Source organism: Vulpes vulpes, chromosome 1 (genome assembly GCF_048418805.1).
Source record: "Vulpes vulpes isolate BD-2025 chromosome 1, VulVul3, whole genome shotgun sequence".
Taxonomy (NCBI): Eukaryota; Metazoa; Chordata; class Mammalia; order Carnivora; family Canidae; genus Vulpes; species Vulpes vulpes.
Window position 1 is genome coordinate 74,302,180 of NC_132780.1, and position 21,902 is coordinate 74,324,081.

The 21,902-nt window shown below is 39.4% G+C and overlaps 1 protein-coding gene across 3 annotated transcripts in view; it reads right to left on the reverse strand.

Moving 5' to 3' along the window:
* The window catches only part of SNX9 (sorting nexin 9), a 114,504-nt gene that overhangs the window by 26,417 nt on the left and 66,185 nt on the right, over window positions 1–21,902 (reverse strand). For 2 of the 3 annotated variants that reach the window (XM_072767143.1, XM_072767146.1), the window contains exons 5-9: window positions 15,127–15,292; window positions 13,446–13,596; window positions 9,990–10,074; window positions 7,846–7,971; window positions 7,608–7,725 (exon numbers count right to left, since the gene is read on the reverse strand). In XM_072767143.1, coding sequence (XP_072623244.1) covers window positions 7,608–7,725; window positions 7,846–7,971; window positions 9,990–10,074; window positions 13,446–13,596; window positions 15,127–15,292 — 646 coding nt within the window. Of the gene's footprint in view, window positions 1–7,607; window positions 7,726–7,845; window positions 7,972–9,989; window positions 10,075–13,445; window positions 13,597–15,126; window positions 15,293–17,576; window positions 17,737–21,902 lie in introns of all 3 variants that reach the window. The other variant, XM_072767140.1, reaches the window with a different exon arrangement.

Below are 21,902 nucleotides of genomic sequence, written 5' to 3' on the forward strand. Positions count from 1 at the left end.
GACATGGAAGCTCTACCAGTGTAGAACAGGCTGTGAAGACTGGCTGCTTCAGGTTCCCTGGTGAGGTAGAAGGCTGGCTTGACCTGGAGTGGTGGGACATGCCCATGCTTGGTGGTGGCGGCAGTGACAATCCAGAGGCTGGTCAAGATAAAGTGCCAGTGGTTCCACTAGCCAAGGTTGCATGGTTGGGTCAAGCATATTCCAGGCTGAAGCTGTGTGCAGAAACAGTGGAGGCCAGAGGGGATCCAAGCCAGGCACACACACCTGGCCAGCTCTGAGGTTGCACACACTTGTAAAGGAGACACAAAAAAGCCCACAAAAAAGCAAAAAGCCAGGGTAGCCAACTTGAAAATTATCTGAGCTTTGAATGCAGTCCCCTCTCCACATGAAGATCCATCAGCACAGGACAGAAGCCTAACTGGCTTGAGGCAGGCTTCCCACTAATCTACAGAGATGCAAGGGTGAACCCCAGGAAGCCAAAGTTAAAAGAAAAAAATACAAATATAATTGAACTTCAGGGGAGAGAGATTTCAGAGATTTACCCTAAGCAAGTTACTTATCAAACAAATAAACATAAAATAGAAATAACAACCTTCAGAGAGGTAAAATCAGAATCAAGATTGCTAAAATTTATTCCCTAAAATGTTCAGTTTTCAACAAAAAATCAAGAGAGATACAGAGAAATTGCAAGGTATGACCCATACCAACAAAAAAGTAGTCAACAGAAACTATCTCTAAGTGTATCTGGATGTTGAATTTAGCAGACAAAGCAGCTTCTAGAAATATACTCAAATAACTAAAGGAAGTTATATTTAAAAATGTAAAGGCAAATATGACATGGAATTAAAACAAAGATTCTCAAGAACTTATAAAAAATTATGTCTTTTTTATTTTATTTATTTATGATAGTCACACAGAGAGAGAGAGAGAGAGAGAGAGAGAGAGAGAGAGAGAGACATAGGCAGAGGGAGAAGCAGGCTCCATGCACCGGGAGCCCGACGTGGGACTCGATCCTGGGTCTCCAGGATCGTGCCTGGGCCAAAGGCAGGCGCCAAACCACTGCGCCACCCAGGGATCCCTTATAAAAAATTAAAATGAAAAATTTGGAGTTGAAAATAACTGAAATTAAAAATTCACTCTAAGGGTTCAAATGCAGATTCAAGATGGAAGAATCCATGAATCTGAAAACAGATGAACAGAAGTGATCTAATATGAAGACTAGAGAGAAAAAACTGGAAGTATCATGAATAGGTCTCAGAAAATAAAGCATACCAATACACTGGTAATGAGAGTCCCCAGAGGAGAAGGGAGAAAGAAGAAGAAAAAATATTTGAAGAAATAATAGAGGAAAGTTTCTCAAATTTGATGGAAACCTATAATCTGATTTCCAGAAGCTCAACCTGGATAAGATAAATATGAAGATATCCACACCAAGATACAGCAGAATCAAACTGCTGAAAGACAGAAATGAAATCTTGACAGCAGCAAGTGAAAAATGCCTCATGATGTATGGTGGTGGTGGTGGTGGTGGTGGTAGTGGTATGTGTGCGTGTGTATGTAATCAGTGGAATAGATGGACTTGTCATCTGATAACAATGGAGGTCAGGAGCAATGGAAAGACATATTCACCATGCTGAAAGGAAAACTGTCAGCCATGAAAATTCTACAACCAGCACACCTATCCTTCAAAAATCAAAACAAAGACATTCCCATACAAAGATGAGCAAACTAATTATATATATATATATAGCAAACCTATATTATATATAATATATATAGCAAATCTGTATTACATATACAACAAACCTGTATTACAGAAATATTAGAAGAAGTCCCTTGTGCTAAAAAAATATTACCTCAGGCTAAAAGGAAATTACCCAAATTCACAGAGAGAAATGAAGAGCACTACAAATATGTGGGTTAACATAAAATATGTATTTTTTTCCAACTTCTTCTCTTAAGAGCTATGACTGTAGAAAGCAGTAATTATTATACCATATTGTTGGGTTTATAACAGATATAGATATAAAATGTAAGATGACAGTACATAAACAGAGATAGGGAACCGGAGCTATACTGGAGAAAAGTTTCTATCAATTTTACTAGAATTGAGTATTCATATGAAGTATGCTGTGATATTACAGAAAGATGCATACTGAGGCAACCGCTAAGAATATAATTTTTGAAATTTAGAGGAATGGGCAGCCCTGGTGGTGCAGTGGTTTAGAGCCACCTGCAGCCCGGGGTGTGATCCTGGAGACCCGGGATCGAGTCCCACGTCGAGCTCCCTGCATGGAGCCTGCTTCTCCCTCTGCCTGTGTCTCTGCCTCTTTCTCTCTATGAATAAATAAATAAAATCTTTTAAAAAAATAAAATTTAGAGGAAAAATGAGAGGAATTAAAACAGCACATTAGGAAATATTTCACACAAAAGAAAGGCAGTAAGGGAGGAAGAGATCAATAGTCAAACAATGTCAAAATGGCAAATTTAAATCTGAGTCAATAATGATTAAATATGAATGGTCCAAAAATTCTAATCAAAATGCAGAGGTTGCCAGATGTGATAAAGAAAAAAAAAAAAAAGCAAGCTCCAATAATGTTGTCAACAGGAGATACAGATTCAAAGACAGCATTAGACTGAAGTAAAAGATGGTAAAAGATAGGTCTTGCAAACAGCAACCATAAGAGAACTGGGGTGACTATATTAACATCAGACAAAATAGATTTTAGGGACACCTGGGTGGCTCAGTGATTAAGCGTCTGCCTTTGGCTCAGGGCAGGATCCTGGCGTCCCGGGATTGAGTCCCGCATCGGGCTCCCTGCATGGAGCCTGCTTCTCTCTATGTCTCTGCCTCTCTCTCTGTGTGTCTCTCATGAAAAAATAAATAAAATCTTAAAAAAAAACCCCAACAAAATAGATTTTAGCACAGGAATTTTACTAGACACAAAAGGACACATTTCATAATTATAAAAGAGTCACAACATCAGGGAGATATAACAATTACTAACTGTATGTATACCAATCACAGTCCCAGCATGATTAATTCTAGATATCTACAAATTGAGTCAAGTTTATTTGGAAAGGCAAAAGAAAAATAGTCCAAAGTTATTCTGAAAAAGAACCAAATTGGAGAATTTATACTATGTGATTTAAAGATTTACTATAAAGTTACACTAATTCAAGATAGTGGGGTGTCGGCATTAGGATGGACACACAAATCAAGAGAACAAAATACAGTCCAGAAATAAAACCACACAAATAGTTCAATTGATTTTTGATAAGATGTAAAGGAAATTCAACAGAAAAAGAACACTTTTCAACAGTGAACTACTTGATGCCCAGGTGCACAACATAAACTTCTGCCTTATCACAGTCACATCTTATACAAACACTAACAAACACTAACTTGAAATTCATCTAAAACTACAAAACTTTCTGGAGAAAATATTACTGTGAACTTGGGTTAGGTAATGAGGTTTTCATCATGATGTCTAAAACACAATCCATGAAAGAAACTTTCAATTGGTAATTTGAACTTCATGAGAAGCTTTTGTTATGAGAAAGACACTGTTGAGAGAAAGACAAGCCATGCTCAGGACAAATTATTTGCAAATCACCTTATTTGACAGAGGACTTGTTTCCAGAATATAAAGATTTCTCAAAACAACCTAATAAGAAATGGGCAAAAGATTTAAACAAACTCTTCACCAAAGAAAATATATGGAAGGGAAATGAGCACAGGCAAAGATGCTCAATACGGGAAATGCAAGTTAAAACCATGATGAGGTACCACTACATATTTAGTAGACATGTTAAAATAGAGGAAAACTGACACTATCCAAAGTGGAAGTAGGGATGTGGAGCTCCTGGTACCAGCCTCATCCTCTGCTGGTGGGATCCAGCTGCTTTGGAATAGTTTGGCAGTTTCTTAAACATGAAACATACACCCGCCAAATGATCTAGTCATTCCACCCTTAGGTATTCATTCACCAAAGAGAAATGATAACTTACACTTGTATAAAAACTTTTATGTAAATGTTTCTAGCAGCTTGATTTATAAATGTCCCAGACTGGAAACCCAAATGTCTTTCAAGGAGTGAATGGATAAACAAAACGCATACTGTCGAGTGAGAGAAGCCAGAATCAGAGGACTACACACTGTATGCTTCCGTTTTTATGGCGAGGAGGGGAGGTGGGGGATAGGACAGACCAGTTCTCGGTTTCATTGATCCATTCTACTGTTTTTTTTTTTTTTTTTTTTAGTTTCTTTTTTATTTATATCTGCTCTATATTACTTCTTTTTTCTGCTGGTTTTGTGCTTTGCTCTTCTTTTTCTAGTCCTTTAGGCATAAGGTTAGGTTGTTTGAGATTTTTCTTGCTTCCTGAGGCATTTCTAAATGCTTCCATTTATAACGATATTCTGGAAAAGGTAAAAATATGGAGACAACACATCAGTGTTGTCATGGGTTAGAACTAGGGGTTGGGGTTGAATATAAAAGGGCAGCTCAAGGGAATTTGGGGAAGAGATGGGACACCTTGCCTTGTCCTTTGAATATAGTTGTGGTTATAAGACTACAGTGGTAGTTGTCAAAATTCTTAAAACTATACACCAAAAGGAGTGAATTTACTGTACAGAGGTTTACAAATAAACTTTTAAAAGTGCAGCCATGGCCTTTCCTTTAGAAATTACAAGTACAAATAAGCACAAATTTCTTTTAAAGGGAAGAGCATTACAGATCCACGTAGCAAAAACTCCTTACCTAAGAGGTGTCACTTGAACAGCATGATGGGTCTGGACACTTCCTATATAATAAAACACTTCAAATTTTGCACTTATTAGGAGTACAGATTAAGTGCTACAGAAACTTAAACTATGAAGAAACAAAGTCTGAGCCCTAGGAAAGAAGTTGACCCACCTCCTGGGCAAAAAAGACCCAGTAAGTCAGCATCAACCTGGCTTACACTGAATTCTCTATTAGGAGAAAGTGAGTTATACGAATAGTTTATAACGTACTCATTGACCGAAATTAACTAATTATTAGTGATTCTTATTCCTCCTGAAAAATTTTCTGACATTGCTGGTTTATTCTGAACTCTGACTTTAGATGTTATTTTGTACAGGTCAGGATTTTCCTACCAGGTTCCAGAGAACTAGAAAGAAGGTTAGGGGAGAGAGATTTCTAATTCCCCACTTTCAACGAACCTTAGGTTTTCACCAAGGATGGGAGAGTACCAGTCTGGCACCCATGAATAAAACTAGATTCATCCAATATTATTTCACAATGAAGAAGATCTATCAACAAATAAAAATCACTTGCTGTAAGTTTCTCAGAGATTGATTATCAAGTCCACAGAAATATCATGACATCATCTACTTGTCTACTTGGCATTCCTGTTTCTTTTCTCCAGGATGTAAGTGAGAGGCGAGTTTATATAATAATGATCTTGTGGGGACCACAGGCAGGAGGCAAACGAGAGAGAGGAGAAATAAAGTGGCTTCTGTGCTTTTCGGTTTCCTCGGCACATATCCCAGTCAGTGAATCAAAGCTCAACTTTCTTCAGACCGAGCGGCTGTTGCTTTCTTGCTTTTCTAGGACATCCCCCTGGCTTCGGGCCTGCACTTTAAAAAACCAAACCTTGGTATGGGGGTGGAGAACTGTGACTCCATGATGCTTTAAAACAGCACTGAGTTATCTAGATTCAGAACGAACAATGTATTAAAGTCTAAAAGATAGGAGGAATCCCTACAGCCCCAAAATAGCTCATGAGTCTGTTTATTTAGCTACTACAAAGCACCTGTTGTGCTAATCAAGTTGATAAAGGATAGTATAAAATTCAGGAAACAGACTGAAATTTGAAAGCAAGGAGAAAGGCAGAACCAAACTTTTCATGGACATAAATTTGTAAAAGGAAAGCCGTGATTTCAAACAATAAGGATGACCAAGAGGAGTAACAGTGACTATCTGAGCTGGGCCCAGAACTGGGGGCCTGAGGACACCTCTGGGTGGAAGAGAGCAGCGATCCATCTACACCACCTGGCTGCCCTTCTGTGGCCTTCACTCAGCTACTCTGGCTCTGCCCAGATGATGGCCATAACACATGATCCATCTGGCAACACAGCCTCACTCTCCACTCTCCTATGCACAATTTGAAATTTTTGAAAAGTTTTCAAAAAAAAAAAAAAAGTCACAATCAAAACAACGTCTTTAAAAAGCAAAACTCCATCTCCTCAAAAAATTTCAGAGAAGCCTAAGCGTACAACAAAGTAAAGCACAAAGTAAAGTTCTAAGGAGAATAATAACTTTCTTATCCTAGGGTAACTCATTCGAGCTAAGGACTAGTTGATGCACATCTTGTGAGTTTAACAGAGCAAGCTCTGGAGTCAGATTCCAATTCCTGAGCCAGTGGTGTTGAGCAGAGCCTGCTGGACGGCTCTGATGGGAGGCAGTGCATGAGCCGTGACATCTGGTTGGCAGGGACACCCGTGTCCCGCCTCCCCAAACTGAAAGCATCTGGAGCTGGCTTTGCCATCTGGCCGCCAAATTCCCCACCCTCTCTGAACTACCTGCATCTTACTCTTGCTGAGCGAGGACTAAGCCCTCTCCATCTTCCCTGACCCCCAGGAAAGAAGCCTTCCTTCATGCATTCCACACCTCCTCCAACTGAGTTCAGGTCAACCTTTTGAGGTCTTGAGGCCTCTCTAGTGCTGACCTCTGTAAGCCTTATTCTCATCTTTGATTCTTTCCTTTCTATACTACTAGTTTCACTTAGTTGCAAATTTTCTAGCTACATATTAAAACTCTTTCTAATCTTCAGTAAAGCTCAGCTTCTTTACACACTTTTATTCCAAGACAAACATACTGAGTTCTGAGTACTGATATTCCAGGCTCTATACTAGGCTAAAGATGTAAAACAAAACAAAACAGTGACAGTTCTCAAAGTAGACAGAAACAAATACTCTCTGACTGCATATTTACAAACGGCTTTGGTAGCATTGTGAATTATCTACCAGAAAATCATTTGAGGCAGGGGGAGCAGGGGAAATAGGACACCCTAAATAAATGGAACAGGGTAATAATGATAAACAAAAACACTGAAATATTAATAGTCACCAAAATAATTGAGTGGAGAACTTTGCAACATCTTAAGTTAATACTTAGAGGCCCTGTGGCTTCTGATGCTTCCACGAAAACAACATGGCTAGACTGCATGACATGTTTACATCATTTGGATCATACATTTTTATTTCCATTCCAGGCTATCTGGATCATTTCTATTTTTTCAGGTGTCACTTTTCACATTTAAAAAATTCACACATTTCTTTTATAGGCAATCAAGTAGCAACAAGGACACAATGAGTTCACTAGAACTTAAGATACATATACAAGAACTCTGATAGAAAATTTTATGAAGCATTCTCATTAGGTGTTTAGGTAACTTCCAAATACATGTACAGTATATATAGATTTATAGTATTTAGCCACTGTTTCTAAACTCAAACATTTTGTTCTTCTAGAAGATGGAAAATGTCAATACTGATTCACATGAGGAAAGATGCTCTATCCACTGTCTTGTTATTTGTTATCCTGAGTGTCACGTGCACTCACCTGTGACTTGCTTATCTGGAAGAGAAGGGATTGGAATGGCTGACCCAAACTTAACCAGGAGACGTTCATATAACCAGTCAAAGTGCTTATACCTGTGGTTTACGGATCGATTAGTGTTCTACAAGATAAGGGAAAGAGAAGAAAACATTACCAATGCCAACTAAGGACAATGAAGAAAAAAGCAAATTTTAGCTAGGAATGCAAGCACAAATCTATTTTTGATAATTTAGATACTTACTGTAGGTGTTAACTGATATTCAATGTAGCTCTTCAGACCATACATTTTGGAGCCTTTCCTGGGATCTGCTACCACACAGTCAAATGTAGAGGTAGGATAAACCCACATTGGGCCATAATCTCCAACCTACATAATGTTACACGAAGAGTTAATTTTGTCACATGGAAAAACAGTCAATATATTTGATATAAATTGTCAAATGATTTTCTTTTTAGGACTACGAGTCCCTTTGGAGGGTCATTCTTTCTCTTTTCTGTGAAGTTCTATAAATGCTCTCTATTCCTGATAAGGTTATATTTAAAGACTCACCTGCTAGGGCAAATCCTTCTGCTCCCCACATGGTCATCTCAGGCCATGGAGAAGAGAGGTCTATCTCCCTCCCCTCCAGGGGAGGCAGGATAGAACACAATTTTCCTCTCTCTAGTCCAGGTGTCTTAGTTATATGTGATGAAGGCCAAGTTTTTAAAAATTTCCAATCTCTCACAGACTAGTAGTTTTGTGGAATATAAAGTTACACACCTGGATGTCCTGACAATGTCAAATTTCCCTCCAACTTTCTCAAAGTGGGGGTAGGGTATGGGGGGTTCAGAGGTTATGAGGTTGGGAAGCTGACCAGGACCCAAACAATCTTACGAGGGGACTAGAGAGATCTTGACAATAAGCTACTATGAGGCCTCAAGAGGGAGCCCAGATCCAGAAAACGCTGAAAGCTGTAGAACAGGAGTCTCTGACGAACTTTCCTCAGTGACTGGGACCAAGAGGCAATTCTGATCAAGTAGGGCCCAAGATCCAGGGGATTGCATTTTATTAGTGGGCAGGGTTACTGTGCCTTAAGAGTAAAGAACCACAGATCTGCTTTCTCTTGGCTTTCCGAAGACTCGAAGGCATTATCCTTCGGCTGCCCTTTCCATGCGAGGAACATGCATAGGCAGGCTGGCCTACAGGGTACATGGGCCTGGGGGCACCTAAAACTTACAGAAAAACTCTGATGTTGAGGTATTTTAGTTCCAATACTATTGTGCTTGTGATAAAGTCCCTTTTGAGGGCTCTTAGTCCTGTGGAGTTTTAAATTTAGTGAAAAGAATAATACATGTTCAGTAATTTACAAAAAAAAAAAAAAAACTGAAGAAAAAATTTAAACATTAAAAATTTAATTAAAAAATTAAAAATTAAAATAATCTTTAGTCACTTAAGATAATTACCCCAAATTCACTTTGAGGGAAAAAGGATGAAAGGGGCTCTTGGTCACAATGCTTTTTTCTGGAGCTTCTAGGCTTTCAAGCTTTTCAAAGATGTAGGAACAACTAATAATAATTAAAAAAAAATCCAGTATCGTTTATGCATTTTATCAAGTTTCCCAGGACTAGAGATGATAGAATAAGATGAGATGTTTCTCCAGCCTTGTCTGGGTTCATGGTGATTACATTCAAGACTCTCCCGCAACCCCAACCCCATCCTACAGTTACAGGGTTAAGTCAATAGAGTCAAAAGATAGCCAGAGTTCTCTTTTCCAGAATTTCATCTGGAAATATAGCACTAGACAGTGCTTAGGACACAACATCTATCAGCAATTGACATTTGGGTCAGAAAGCCCATGACACGTAATAATCAAGTTATTCTAAGAGAGAGATTCTTAATGGTGTCACTAATTCCTAGCTTTTACTTGCTAGTGCCTTGTTGTGACCTGACAGCTGGTTTATTGGAAGACAGACTAATTATTACCAAGGCAGTGAAAAGGGCATCTTTTGATAATATGCATGTACTTTGCCAGGGCAGAAACTAAATATTTGAATTGGGTTTATTAGCTAAATATACAGAGTTGGTAGAAAGACAGCATGTAAAAGATACTTCAAGACACCCTAGAGAGGAAAGATTATTAAAAGAATATACACTATAGGTGTGGTTAGTTCAGTTACTAATAATCTTAAAGGTAAAAATAAAAAATATCTACATATAATGGCTGGCATTAATTAATGCTAATTATCTTTAGCATTCTTACAATACTAATATATATTGTCAGTTATGTGGAACATTAAATCTGTTAAAAAATACCCTCCAGAAGACTAATAACCCTCTTAACTTTAAGGTATTATAAAAGAGCTTAATTAAAAACAAAGCAAGCAAACAAAAATGAGCTAACTTACAATGATAGGAATTTTCTCTTTGGGTTTTGCTAGTTGCTTGGCCAACAAATACTGTTCCATTCCAGGTTTTGCAAATCCAGGAAACCTAGTCATGAAGACAAATGTCGTGAGTCTTAGGTCTTTCCTCATAGAATTCTACAAGTCTTGTCCGCATTGACTGAATACAACAGTTTTAACCTTGTTCTGCCTTTCAGATGTACCAGGAGTAGGAAACTGGTAAATGAAACCTAATGTAATCAGATTGTTCAATGGCCAATTAGTCATTTAATTAGGTTTTATCTGGTAAGAGTGCAGTTTGACTCCAGAAGGTGTAATATTTACGGGTACTCTATTTGCTTAACTGGATCTAAAACACTCTATCACCCTACAAAGAGTGAAGGGCAGCCTAGAAAATTGTCCCCCAGGGCACAGGAGGACAAAGTAGCAAGCATAGCCATTTGAGTTGAATGCATGGGGCAGTGGCCACACGCCAACATTTCTGTATCCAAATTAAAGCTGCCTTTCAACATAATCCCTCTAGGAGGCCACAATTATTCCAAAAAAGCTGTCACCATTCATAAGCACTTGTGCCATTTCCTTTTAGAGTCATCTTCAGAACTGGTTTATGAGACACAAAAGAAAACGGGTCTCCTTAGTAAAGAGACCCCAAACATTCTAAAATTGGAGAAAAGCTGGAATATACATACAGTGGTCCAAAGCACTATTTTGGACAAGTAGGGCAAGATTAATTTGGGTTTTATTTTTTTATTTTTTTTTTTTGAATTTTTTTTTTTTTTGAATAATTTGGGTTTTAGAAGTGCTTTTAATAAATGGGGGGGAAAAAGACTCTCAGGAAGCAAAATACCTATACTAGGGAAAGAAATATTAATTCTACAAAAAAACAGCTACACTACTTCTATTTCATTGATATAGCAAACTAAAGACCCATGTGATGGTTTCAGGGGCCCCTCCTTCATCCTCAAATGACTTACCTCTATCCTCTTTCCCCTAGACAATCTTTAAACACAGCTCATATAAGAGAGAACAAAGAGGGGTCTAGGAGCTGGATGGTCTTGGATTTGAATGCCAACTCTAACAATTAATAGCTATGTGACCTTTAGAGCTCTAGTCTCCTTGTGTGAGGAATGGGACCAATATGACCTGCCTTTTAAGATAATAAGGGAATTAAAAGAATAAGGGAATTAAATGAAAGAGTTATATAAAGAGCCTAGTATATATACTCATAAATTAAAGTTATTTCTAATTATGTTATCATCTCTTTGAAAGTATTCCCTACAGCCTCGGGTACAGCTCTGTGCTTCTTCAACATTCTGAGCAAACTTATGTATATAATGTATCATGCTTAATCACCATGATCCATTTACACATTACAGCAGACTAGAAGTACCTTAGAGAAAGTATTTGTATTTCCAGGACCTAGTCAAGTTATGGGAATACACTAAATGCTCAACGGACTAATCTGGAACAGTTATTAAAGAGTCTATACTTTTGCTAGAAAATACAGATGGAAAAATTGGGGAATTACAGAGAGTGACAATTCCTTGACTAAACTGTAAGCTTCTGAGAGCAGAGGTTCCATCTCATACCTCCTTCAGTATTCTCAGGGATCACAGCAAAACTCTAGGGCTGACTCATTTAATACCGAATGGCTGTGCAATTTGTTAATTCTTTGAGTATTATCAGGATGGATTCTTATAATGCTAAATACACTTAAATTTCTAATCTCCTTCTCTAGTGTAAGGTTTATGTTCCATGACTGGAATATAGCTGTCATATAAAATGGATTAACTGCTGAGAAACATTAATATTTTAAATAATTTTTATGGCTGTTATGAGTGAGTCATTTATATATTAGTCTAGTTAAATAAAACACACACACACACACACACACACACACACACACACACACACACAGGATTTTAAGCAGCTCTCAGCATGAGAGGCGGGCGGTGGGGGCACATCTCAGAGGTTCCAGGTCAAATTAAGACTCCTTTGATTTGGTTTCAGCCCGAACTGAAGTTTTTGGGCAGACAGAATTTTAAATTAAAGCCAGCCCCTTCACTTCAGAGATAAGGAAACTGAGGTTCGAAAGGGTTACCCAACTTGCCCAAGATCATACAGCAGATGAGAGAGCAGTGGGGCCCCAGAGAGGAGGAGAAAGCAGGGTCAGGAGCTTGGGCAGGAGGCAAAGCCCTGCCTCATTAGCCAGGAACTCCTGGCCACATACGTGTTGCAGAGTCAGTGCTTCTTCACTGTCCAAATGGGACTGAGAGATACTTTAGAGTCAAACAGGTTTACACAGCACCCTACTTTACATCACTGCAGACCACACTGAGTACTTCACGTTCCACTGTAAGAACTAGGATACAGTCAATCTGAGTGACTAATTGTATCATGCATGCAGCTAAGCCTGAAAATACATAATGGAAGAAAGTGATCAGATAAGTAGGGATAATATGTGTCTAAAAGACAACTCATTGTAATCACCTGATGCTATTTAAATATACTAAGGGAGAACTGGGCCGACTCAAACTTATATAAGTAGATCTAGATCCAGACTCTGACATCTAGATATACAGCAAACCTTATGTTTGCAACTTTTCCCAGACATATTAACATTCTTTTCTGTCTGCTTTGAATCATGGACTTGGAACATGGAGAAAAAGTGGCAGTAAGTTTAGAAAAACTTTATGAAACACACTGCTGTAAGGAGAGCATCTGAAGATTCTTAGGGAAGTCATCAATTTTAGCTCCTTCTAGCTACCCTGGGGTGAACTACAGGCTCATCCAGGACCCTCCCCTGGAGAATCCCAAAGTGCTACATCCACTTTCTCCCCTTCTCACATACTTTCCGGTGGGGATTCTACTTACAAGTCCTGTTCCAAACTCTTCTTATCGTTTTAATCTAAGAGAAATCTAAGTGAAATCAAGTCTTAAAACATACCAGGCAGAGTAGCTGAGAGACTGAGTGATTTATCGGGATCCTGACTCGATCACTTTATCACCTGTGTGAGCTTGGACACTTAACCCCTCTGGGCTTCTGTTTTTCCCACAGTGGAATAGAGATTCTATGCACCACAGAGGGATACGAGGGTCACATGACAGCACATAGAAACCACTCTGCATGATGCCTGGCACACAGTGAGTGATCGACAAACAGTAAAACATTTAAAGGAGGGTTATTATTATTAATGTTATTTTTAGCTTTCCTGTGACATCAACAAGACCTCAACATGTAAAGGTAAAAACAGTATTTGGCAGATCATTAAACAAAACAAGTATTTCACCTTAAAATGATAAAAAAAATTCTTTAAATAAGCTTCTAAAGCTAAGATCCAAAGAGAAATGATCAAATGACACCCCAAACTTCAGAGATCCCAGAGAAGAGGAAGCCTCCTCGGACCTCCTGTCTGTTTCGGCATGGAGTTTACATTCCCCAATGCTCCTTGAACCTACTTGTTGAGCGGCAGCTTCATGGAGGAGGAGCCGGCACGGCTGTTGCCCCGCTGAGCACCCCCTGCTTCTGCCGACTCTGAATCCTTGAAGTAAGGAGCAGCCGACTTGGGGTCGTCCCAGTCTTCGTCCCACTCATCGTCATCACCAGTTGCTAGGGGTGCGCACAGAAGACCACCAGTGAACAAAAATGGAATAAACATGGAACCACTTAATTTTCTGACAGTAGCTACTGACTGCCTTAGCCAATTAAAAGAGAGGAGAAAAGGTGTAGCACAGGATTATAAGGCAGATGTACAGTGTAGGCTCTCTAGTGGGTTCCAGAGCTCCAACTGCAGATTCTGCCTTTTAGTGCAAAAGACAAGTCAGAAACAATGAGGCTGTCAAAGTAACTTCAGGGAGGTGCAGACTAGGAGCAGCTCTGTGGTGGGTCCAAAGGGCAACGCCTGAACACGGATACCTCTCACTTTATAAACCTGCAAATAAACAGATCCAACACCCTTTCAATCATGAACACTGGGAAGGAAGGATGGGGGACATAAAGATCCTTGAAAAGGAATTAACACTGATGACAATGCCGGTAAGGGAAGGACAAGGGTGTGCAGAAGGAAGGGGAAGAGAAGAAATGAGATGGGGGAGTCAGCAGCGCCTGCAGCCTCCTACTCTAACTGTGGTCTCTGGGGGGCACACTGCTGCCAGCCTTCCCTGCCACTTCCTCCTCCCACTGTCTGGGCCTTTGTCTCCCTCCCGAATGAGTCCCATGTCCTCTTGCTATCAGGCCCTGGGGTCTCTGCCCTAGGGGTGCCAAGAGAAGCTGGGAGACAAATGCCAAAATGAAAATGAAAAACAGAATGTACTGGAAGGATAAGGGCTGAGCTAGTACAGAACTAGAGGTCAGCTGGTGGGTCATAGCCCTTCCACTAACTCATGGCTCCTGGGCTACAAGAGGACCCTGTGCCCTTCATATCTCCTCCATACAGGTTCCCTGCCACCAGCACATTCAATTTTCTGCGTGATGTGCTCATACACAGGTCATAAAAAAAGTGAGAGGCAGATCTCTGTCTTTTTAATTTCAGACCAGACATAAATACCCTTTTGCTTAATTCTTGAACTGTTTCCCTTCTACAGATTCCTTTTGCCTCTGTACTTTTATTAAAGCCAGGGAGTCAAACAGGTAGTGAGGGAAAAGATAAAACCATTAAGTCAGAGGTCATAAACCAGCAGGTGATAAGTCATATTCGATCTGTATACACATTTTTTTGGCCCAAGGTTTTAAAACAAATGTGTGTCAGCTAAGACTCTGGAGTGGGAAGATGACATAAAAACGGAGATTTCTAGTCTCCAGTACTGTGGAGACCAGGAAGATTAATGGGGGTCTCCCACAATGGCATCAACCTGCTGGCAGCAGGAGGGTGACCCCTTCTGTCTCCCGCAGCCACTGGGCTGCCTGTTCTGCCTCACGCACCTGGCCCCTATAAGCGTTTGTGACTCTACGATGGATGATGGAAGCTGTGACTAGAGATTATAATTAACAACTACCCACATCTGAGTCCAGAAATCTAGGTTTGCTATTAGTGAATAAGAGTACCTGAGAGCGCACCTTATTAAATTCTATTTTTAACTCAGACGCCTTCCCTAGTCACTCTAAGGGTGGGCTGATCACCAGCAGAGGCCCCTTCCTCACCTGGTCCTTGGTAGGCCTGGGGGTGACCAAAGGCGGTGTCCCAGTTATTGGAGGTGTTTCTTTGGGCTGCGGCCCCCTCTGGCTTGGCTCCCCACCCATCAGTGCTGTCCCAGTTTCCAGATGTAGAAGCATTCCAGGCTGACCAGGGGTCATTGCCGCTGCTGACCTATTGTTAGGGTTAAAAAAAGGAGAAAGATTATTTGTGACTTCTTAAAAGCATTACTCAATTCAGTAAGAATCATGTAACAATCAAATACAATAGGGGTGCTGGGAAAACGAACATAAGTTCAAAACAATTTTAAATTCAAATAATAAATTTTACATTTAAATAGATAAGGAAAGCACAAAAAGCAGCAAAAACCTGATTTGTTGTTGTTGTTGTTGTTAACCTTTGGCACTATTTGCTGAGGAACCCGACAACCAGTAACAAAGGAACAATTACACGTGGCTGCTCTACTCCCTCTTTCTCCTTCCATCACCCCCAGCAACTACTTTTCTGAATCTATATCCATTCCTGCAGACATTTTTATCCTCCACTGGGTATGTACACATTCATAAATAACTTTTATGTTCTTAAAACTGACCTACACAACATTACATGGGATTTATCTCTTTTCAAGCTGTCTTGTTTTCAGTTAGACCATGTTTTTGAGATTATACATGCTGATGAGGGTCTGTTGGATTCACTTTAACTGTTTTGGAGTAAATCCATTGTATTTTTGACTAGGTTTTTATTTTTATACGAAAAGTAATACCTTCCCAGTTTAAAAAAAAAAAAAAAACTCGAGCAAAACAAAAGGATATGCACTTCAAAAAAATATGTCTACCACTTAGGCTGCCATTCTCTCCACACAACGACCTCTAAGGAATTCCCTATATATACTTAATCAAACATCCCACCCACAGAGATCCTTTTTGCTTTTAAACATCTAAGTGGACCCAAATTGTACTCTGCACTGGGCACTGGTGTTCGTTTTTTTCATATAATGGTCTGACACATTCTCCGTGGTCCATCAGCACATACAGGTCATGTGGCTCTTCCCTGTGGCCCCATGTCATCTGCTGTGTTTAACTTCCACAGTCTAACAAGCATATGCTGATGCTCATGTATTGTGCTTTCAGCATTTTGCTACCATAAATAATGCCGCAATGCACCTCCTCATACACCATCCCCCATGTGTCCAATACATTTATGTGAAATTCCCAGAAGAGAAATTGGTGGGGTAATGAGAATGTGCTTCTTCAGTGGATAGATTTTGTCAAATTGCTTTCCAAAGAGATTGTATAGTTGCATCTCTGATTTGTCTGGAATTTCTTTCAGTGGAAGAAATAATAATATGGGAATCTGACTTAATTTTTTCTTGTAGTCAGTCTGTTGGCTTAACATCATTTAATGAAAAAAAAATCCATCTTTTCCCCCCACTGAGTTGAAATGTCACTTTAATCATATACTGGACTTGGGCCTACTTCTGGACTCTTTCTTGTATCCTAGGAATCCGTTCGTACAAATACCAAGTGACCTGGGAGCCCACTACACAGAATACCATTAGCACTTTAGCATAAATCTTTTATTGGTTTATTTTCACACATGAAATTTAGCATCAGCTTATTATTTTAAAAGTCTAAATTTTTGCACCAGAATGTCAAATTTTGAAAAATGTGTCAATTTTCTCTTGTATCACTTAAAATTACAGATAAATTCACGGGAAACAAAATAGTGCCTCAAAAACAAAAAAAAAATAATTTCAATATTGAATCCATTTGTCTAAGATCCTGGAATAGCAAATTTACCCTTTGAGTCTCCTTTCTCACATTAAAAAAATTTGATGTTAAAAAAAAAAGTAGAGAAAGAGAGGGGGATTTGCAAGAAAGTTACCCACGCTAATAAGCCTCATGTTCTAGAATGCTATCTGGTGGGACTTTTTAAAATTCTTCACTGACAGATGGGGGGACAACTGCATGCAGCAAACCAGGAGCATAAAAAACAGAGTGTATGTTTTACACGTGGAAGTGTGATTCCATTCAATCACTTATACCTTCCAAGACAAAAAGTGAAGTTTCTAGTGATTTTGTTCTAAGTCCAATATGAACAGCAGGCGGACATTTCATCCATATGCCTGTGAATTTCCTGAATCTACAGCTGACATGGTGATACTCACAAGCCCCTCTGGCGGATACTGTCAATGATGGCAGTCATGCTAAGGGCCTGACAATCACATTTCATTTAAGAGAATCCCTTCCTCCCGTGGGTTTCGTTAAGGGAGGAAATTATACTCAGCTACACACACACACACACACACACACACACACAATCTGCCCTCCAAACTCTATGAGGTTTTATTTTCAGAATAAGTACTTCCATTCCATAAGTACAGAAATTCTGGACAGTAAGAGGACAATAAATACATTCATTTGTCCAGTATGTCCATCAAGTCCTGAGTAGGCCTCACCATGAAACGATAGGCACAGTCAGAGGCAAGGCTTCTGGTCAGGCTGCCAGGCTGAAATTCTGGTTCTACGTCTTGCCAGCCGGGACACCTCAGGCTAGAATTCGCCACCAGGCAGCCTGCCTCAGATTCAGAAAAGCCAACTGGAGTTATAGGATGTAAACTGAAAAGGAACAAAGGGTTATAAAGTACAAGAGGAAGACTAAAGCTCAGCATTGCCTGATGTTAAGGCTATCATGTCAGCAAAGAAAGATTTTCATCAACATCAAGGAAACCATCCGATGTGAACTACTCAGAGCAAGTATTCTTAAAAGGAAAAAAAAGTTATTTTGAAAACTATTGTGTTTAAATGAAAACATTAATTTGAAAAGATATAGGTACCCCTGTATTTCTTGTGGCTTTTTTTTTTTACCATAGCCAAGATATGGAAGCAGCCACGTGTCCATCCATAGGTGAATAAAGACACACACACCACAGAGGACTATTAGCCTTCAAAAAGGATGATTTTTTTTTTTCCATCTGAAGAACATGGATGACGCTGGAGGGTATTATGCTAAGTGTTAAGTGAAACAGTCAGAGAAACACAAGTATCTTATGATTTCATACATGTACAGAATTAAAGAAAAAAAAAAAAAAAACGAACAAAGAGAAACAAAGACAACCGAGAAAAGACTCTTAAGTACAAAGAACAAACTAGTGGTTGCCAGACAGGAGGTGGGCAGGAGATTGGTGATCTATGAAGGGGATCAAGAGGATACTTATCAAGATGAACAGTAAGAAATGTACAGAATTGTGGTATCATTAGATCTGAAACTAAAATAACACTTTCTGCTAATTATACTTAAATTTAAAAATAAGTCAATGAAATTTACAAAAAAATTAATTATGGTAAAAATAAACGAACTACTTTGTTTATAAATTGCTTGTAGTAATAAGTATATTATTTGGTCACCTATATGATCTCAGCCCCTGCCTAGGTTATGAAATACTTAGAGGCAAATCTAGTAACTATGTGCTGCTTTTCTCTGTTGTTTTTCCTGGGACATTCCCTCTATCTTGCTTGAAGGTGACTCCTGCTGATGCTTCTTTCTTTCTTTCTCTTTCTTTCTTTTCTTTCTTTCTTTCTTTCTTTCTTTCTTTCTTTCTTTCTTTTTCTTTCTTTCTTTCTCTTTCTTTTCTTTCTTTCTTTCTTTCTCTTTCTTTTCTTTTTCTTTTCTTTCTTTCTTCTTTCTTTCTCTTTCTTTCTTTCTCTTTCTTTCTCTTCCTTCCTTCCCTCTTTTCTTTCTTTTCTTTTCTTTTCTTTCTTTCTTAGATTTTATTTATTTATGAGAGAGAGAGAGAGGCAGAGACACAGGCAGAAGCAGGCTTCCTGCAAGGAGCCCGATGTGGAACTCAATCCTGGATCCTGGGATCACGCCCTAAACTGAAGGCAGACGCTCAACCGCTGAGGCACCCAGGCGTGTCCACTGGACATGTCTCCACTTTGATCACAGACTTCTCACTGTTGCTCAGATAGTCTTCACTGACTTCCAGGGCCCCAACTCTAAGATCAATTACTAGTAGCGTCTAGTATCAGTTACTAGTAGCTCATACTGCCTGCATCATTCTTTCTCCAAACAACCTTCCCATGAGTTGGCCTCTGACTTCTCAGTTTTCAATCCCCAATATCCCCTCTGGGGCGCCTGGCACAAACATTTTCTGGGTGCCAGATCCTTCTAACTCCAACCCCTTCTCTAATATCCTGGCTACAATGACCTGGTTTAATGACCCTGTGGCCTCCACCTTCTTTGCCCTCAACCCAATAACCCTCATGTCCCCCCAACTGCAGGCATTTGGCCAATTAGTTCTTCTCCTGAGCTAAGGCTTCAATGGCCTCTTCTCTCCTTTCTTCAGGCTTTCCCTTCTCTCGTCTCCTGCCAGGTCCTCATCCTCTTCCTTGTCCATCTTTCATGGTACCAAACATACCCTGACTTTTTTTTAAATATGTTGTTCTTCATCATTTGTAGGAAATACTTACTATTCTCTGTCAACCATGTGATTAAGAACCTGGTGGAATAAATTCTGAACTCCTCAGTCCACGAGTCAAGACTGAACTTATCTCTCCATCATACTCCCATTCTCATTCCTCACCACTGATCCTCACTACACTTCAATCTTCACACTCTCAAACTTTCCTGTATCTTTGCCTTTGCTCACGCTATACTCTATCTGCATGCAAAGCCTTCTTCCTCAGTTTCTCAAATGTTGTCAAAGTCCTGCCCTACTCGGGGCCTGGCCTCAGAGCCTGCTGGCCTCACATTCTCCCAAAGTCAGTCTCCTACTAGAGTTACTTTGTATCAGATGCTCACTTCCACTAGTAACTTATGTCTTATTTTACAAACACTTCCCCCAAAAGATTCTCAAAATGCTTTACATAAAGTGGCAAGGACTCACTTTTTTTTTCTTTTTTTTTTTTACTTAAAGTGGTTAATATGATATTCTTCTTCTTTTTTTAAGGCTTTTGTGACTGGCTTTGTTGTTACTGTTTTAAGTAGACTCCACATCCAGCGAGGAGCCCAATGTGGGGTTTTGAACTCATGACCCTGAGATCAAGATCCAACCTGAGATCAAGAGTCGGACACTTAACTGACTGAGCCACCCAGGCACCCTGGATTTTTTTTTTTTAAATGATGATTTGTAGGAAATATGTATTATTCTTGACAGACACATTTTTTTCACAAAGAAGGAAATCAGATTTTCCTTATGTTCAGTGACCTGTGTCTTTTCTAGAAAAATAACCTGCTGTGGTTGATCACAAATGAATCATTTTCAATACGTGACACTACCATTCTCTTAAAATGGCAATGACTTCCAAGTTATAAAGGCCTTATCAGCATAGTGTAGAAAAGCTGGAGGAATCAGACAGACATAGATGGATGGAGGATGGACAGATGTGTGACAAAGCAAGAACAGTAAAATGTTAATGGTAAAATCTAGAAGGCAAGTACATGATTATTCACTAGGAAATTCATTTAACTTCTCTATGCTTCAAATTTTAACAAAATGTTGGAAAACCCAACAATCTGTTCATACACTCATTCTGTCTTCTGAACTCCATTACAGTGTATGCAGGGGACACAGAGAAGCACTGTGTCCATCAGGGTCACCAGCATTTCCTGTTGCCTATGAACATGGGGCCTGGCATGTAGTCAATTCTTAGTAAATTATTTGTTGATTAACACACTCCCAAAGCATGTTTGTTTGAATCTCTATCATGAATGTATATTAATCTGCCCTGCACCGAACTGGCTGATATGTCTGATGCTCTCCTAGCCCCCATGCCGACTAAATTAAATGCTCCTTATGGCCAAGAGCAACGCTTTCTGCTGACCTAGCATTCTAAATTTAAGAGCTATCCTATCCTAACCTCATACGGCAAATAGAGAAATTCATTTATACTGGCCTTATGTCACAGGACATTTAAATTATCCACTAAAAGGATTTATAACATAAGGTAGCTGTAGAGCCAGAAGGGCCACAGAATGGAGCCAGAGTGGCCATGCAGGGGTGGGCAGTGATGGGCATTCATGAGATGATCACCAGAGGAAAGCTGTGCATCTTCCAAATATATAATATGGGGTAAGAAGGGGCCAGGATAAGAATACCAGTCCACTGGATGAATTTTCAATCCCCTAATGAAACTGTAGGATTTGACTTGCTATTTCATGTGGGCAGAGTGGTTAAGAGGTTAGGCTCTTAGAGCTGTCTAGGTTTGAATCCTGGCTTTATCACATACTAGCTACATGACCTTGGGCAACTTACTTCACCTTTCTTTCTTTTTATAAGTTTCCACACTTATAAAATAGATATAATAACATAACTTTCTCATAGGAGCTTTATAAGGATTAAATGATATAATGCATATAAAGCACTTAAAACAAAACATGGCCTGACCCATAGTTTGCATTCAGTAGAGTGGTGGTTCATTACATGGTGGTTCATCATTACATGGTGGTTCACCTAGAATATAAGGGAAAGAATGAACACCAGCAGTTCTTTGAGTAAATCCCCATGTAAATAGCTCACCTATTAGTTTACACTTTAGGGGAAAAGATCAGAAGCTATTATTTCCCATGGTTTCAACGCTAGATCACATTAATAAAGAAACTTAATCAAAGAGGTGATAACAGCCACTTGAGATATTTTCTATTTTAGCCAATGATCTGTTTCCTTCAGAAACATGAAAGAAAGAGGAAGAAGACAAATGGCTCACCATAAAGTTCAACAGCAACTCTTAATTCTTGGGGCACTTGGCGGCACAAACATTTTCCGGGTGCTAGATGCTAGATC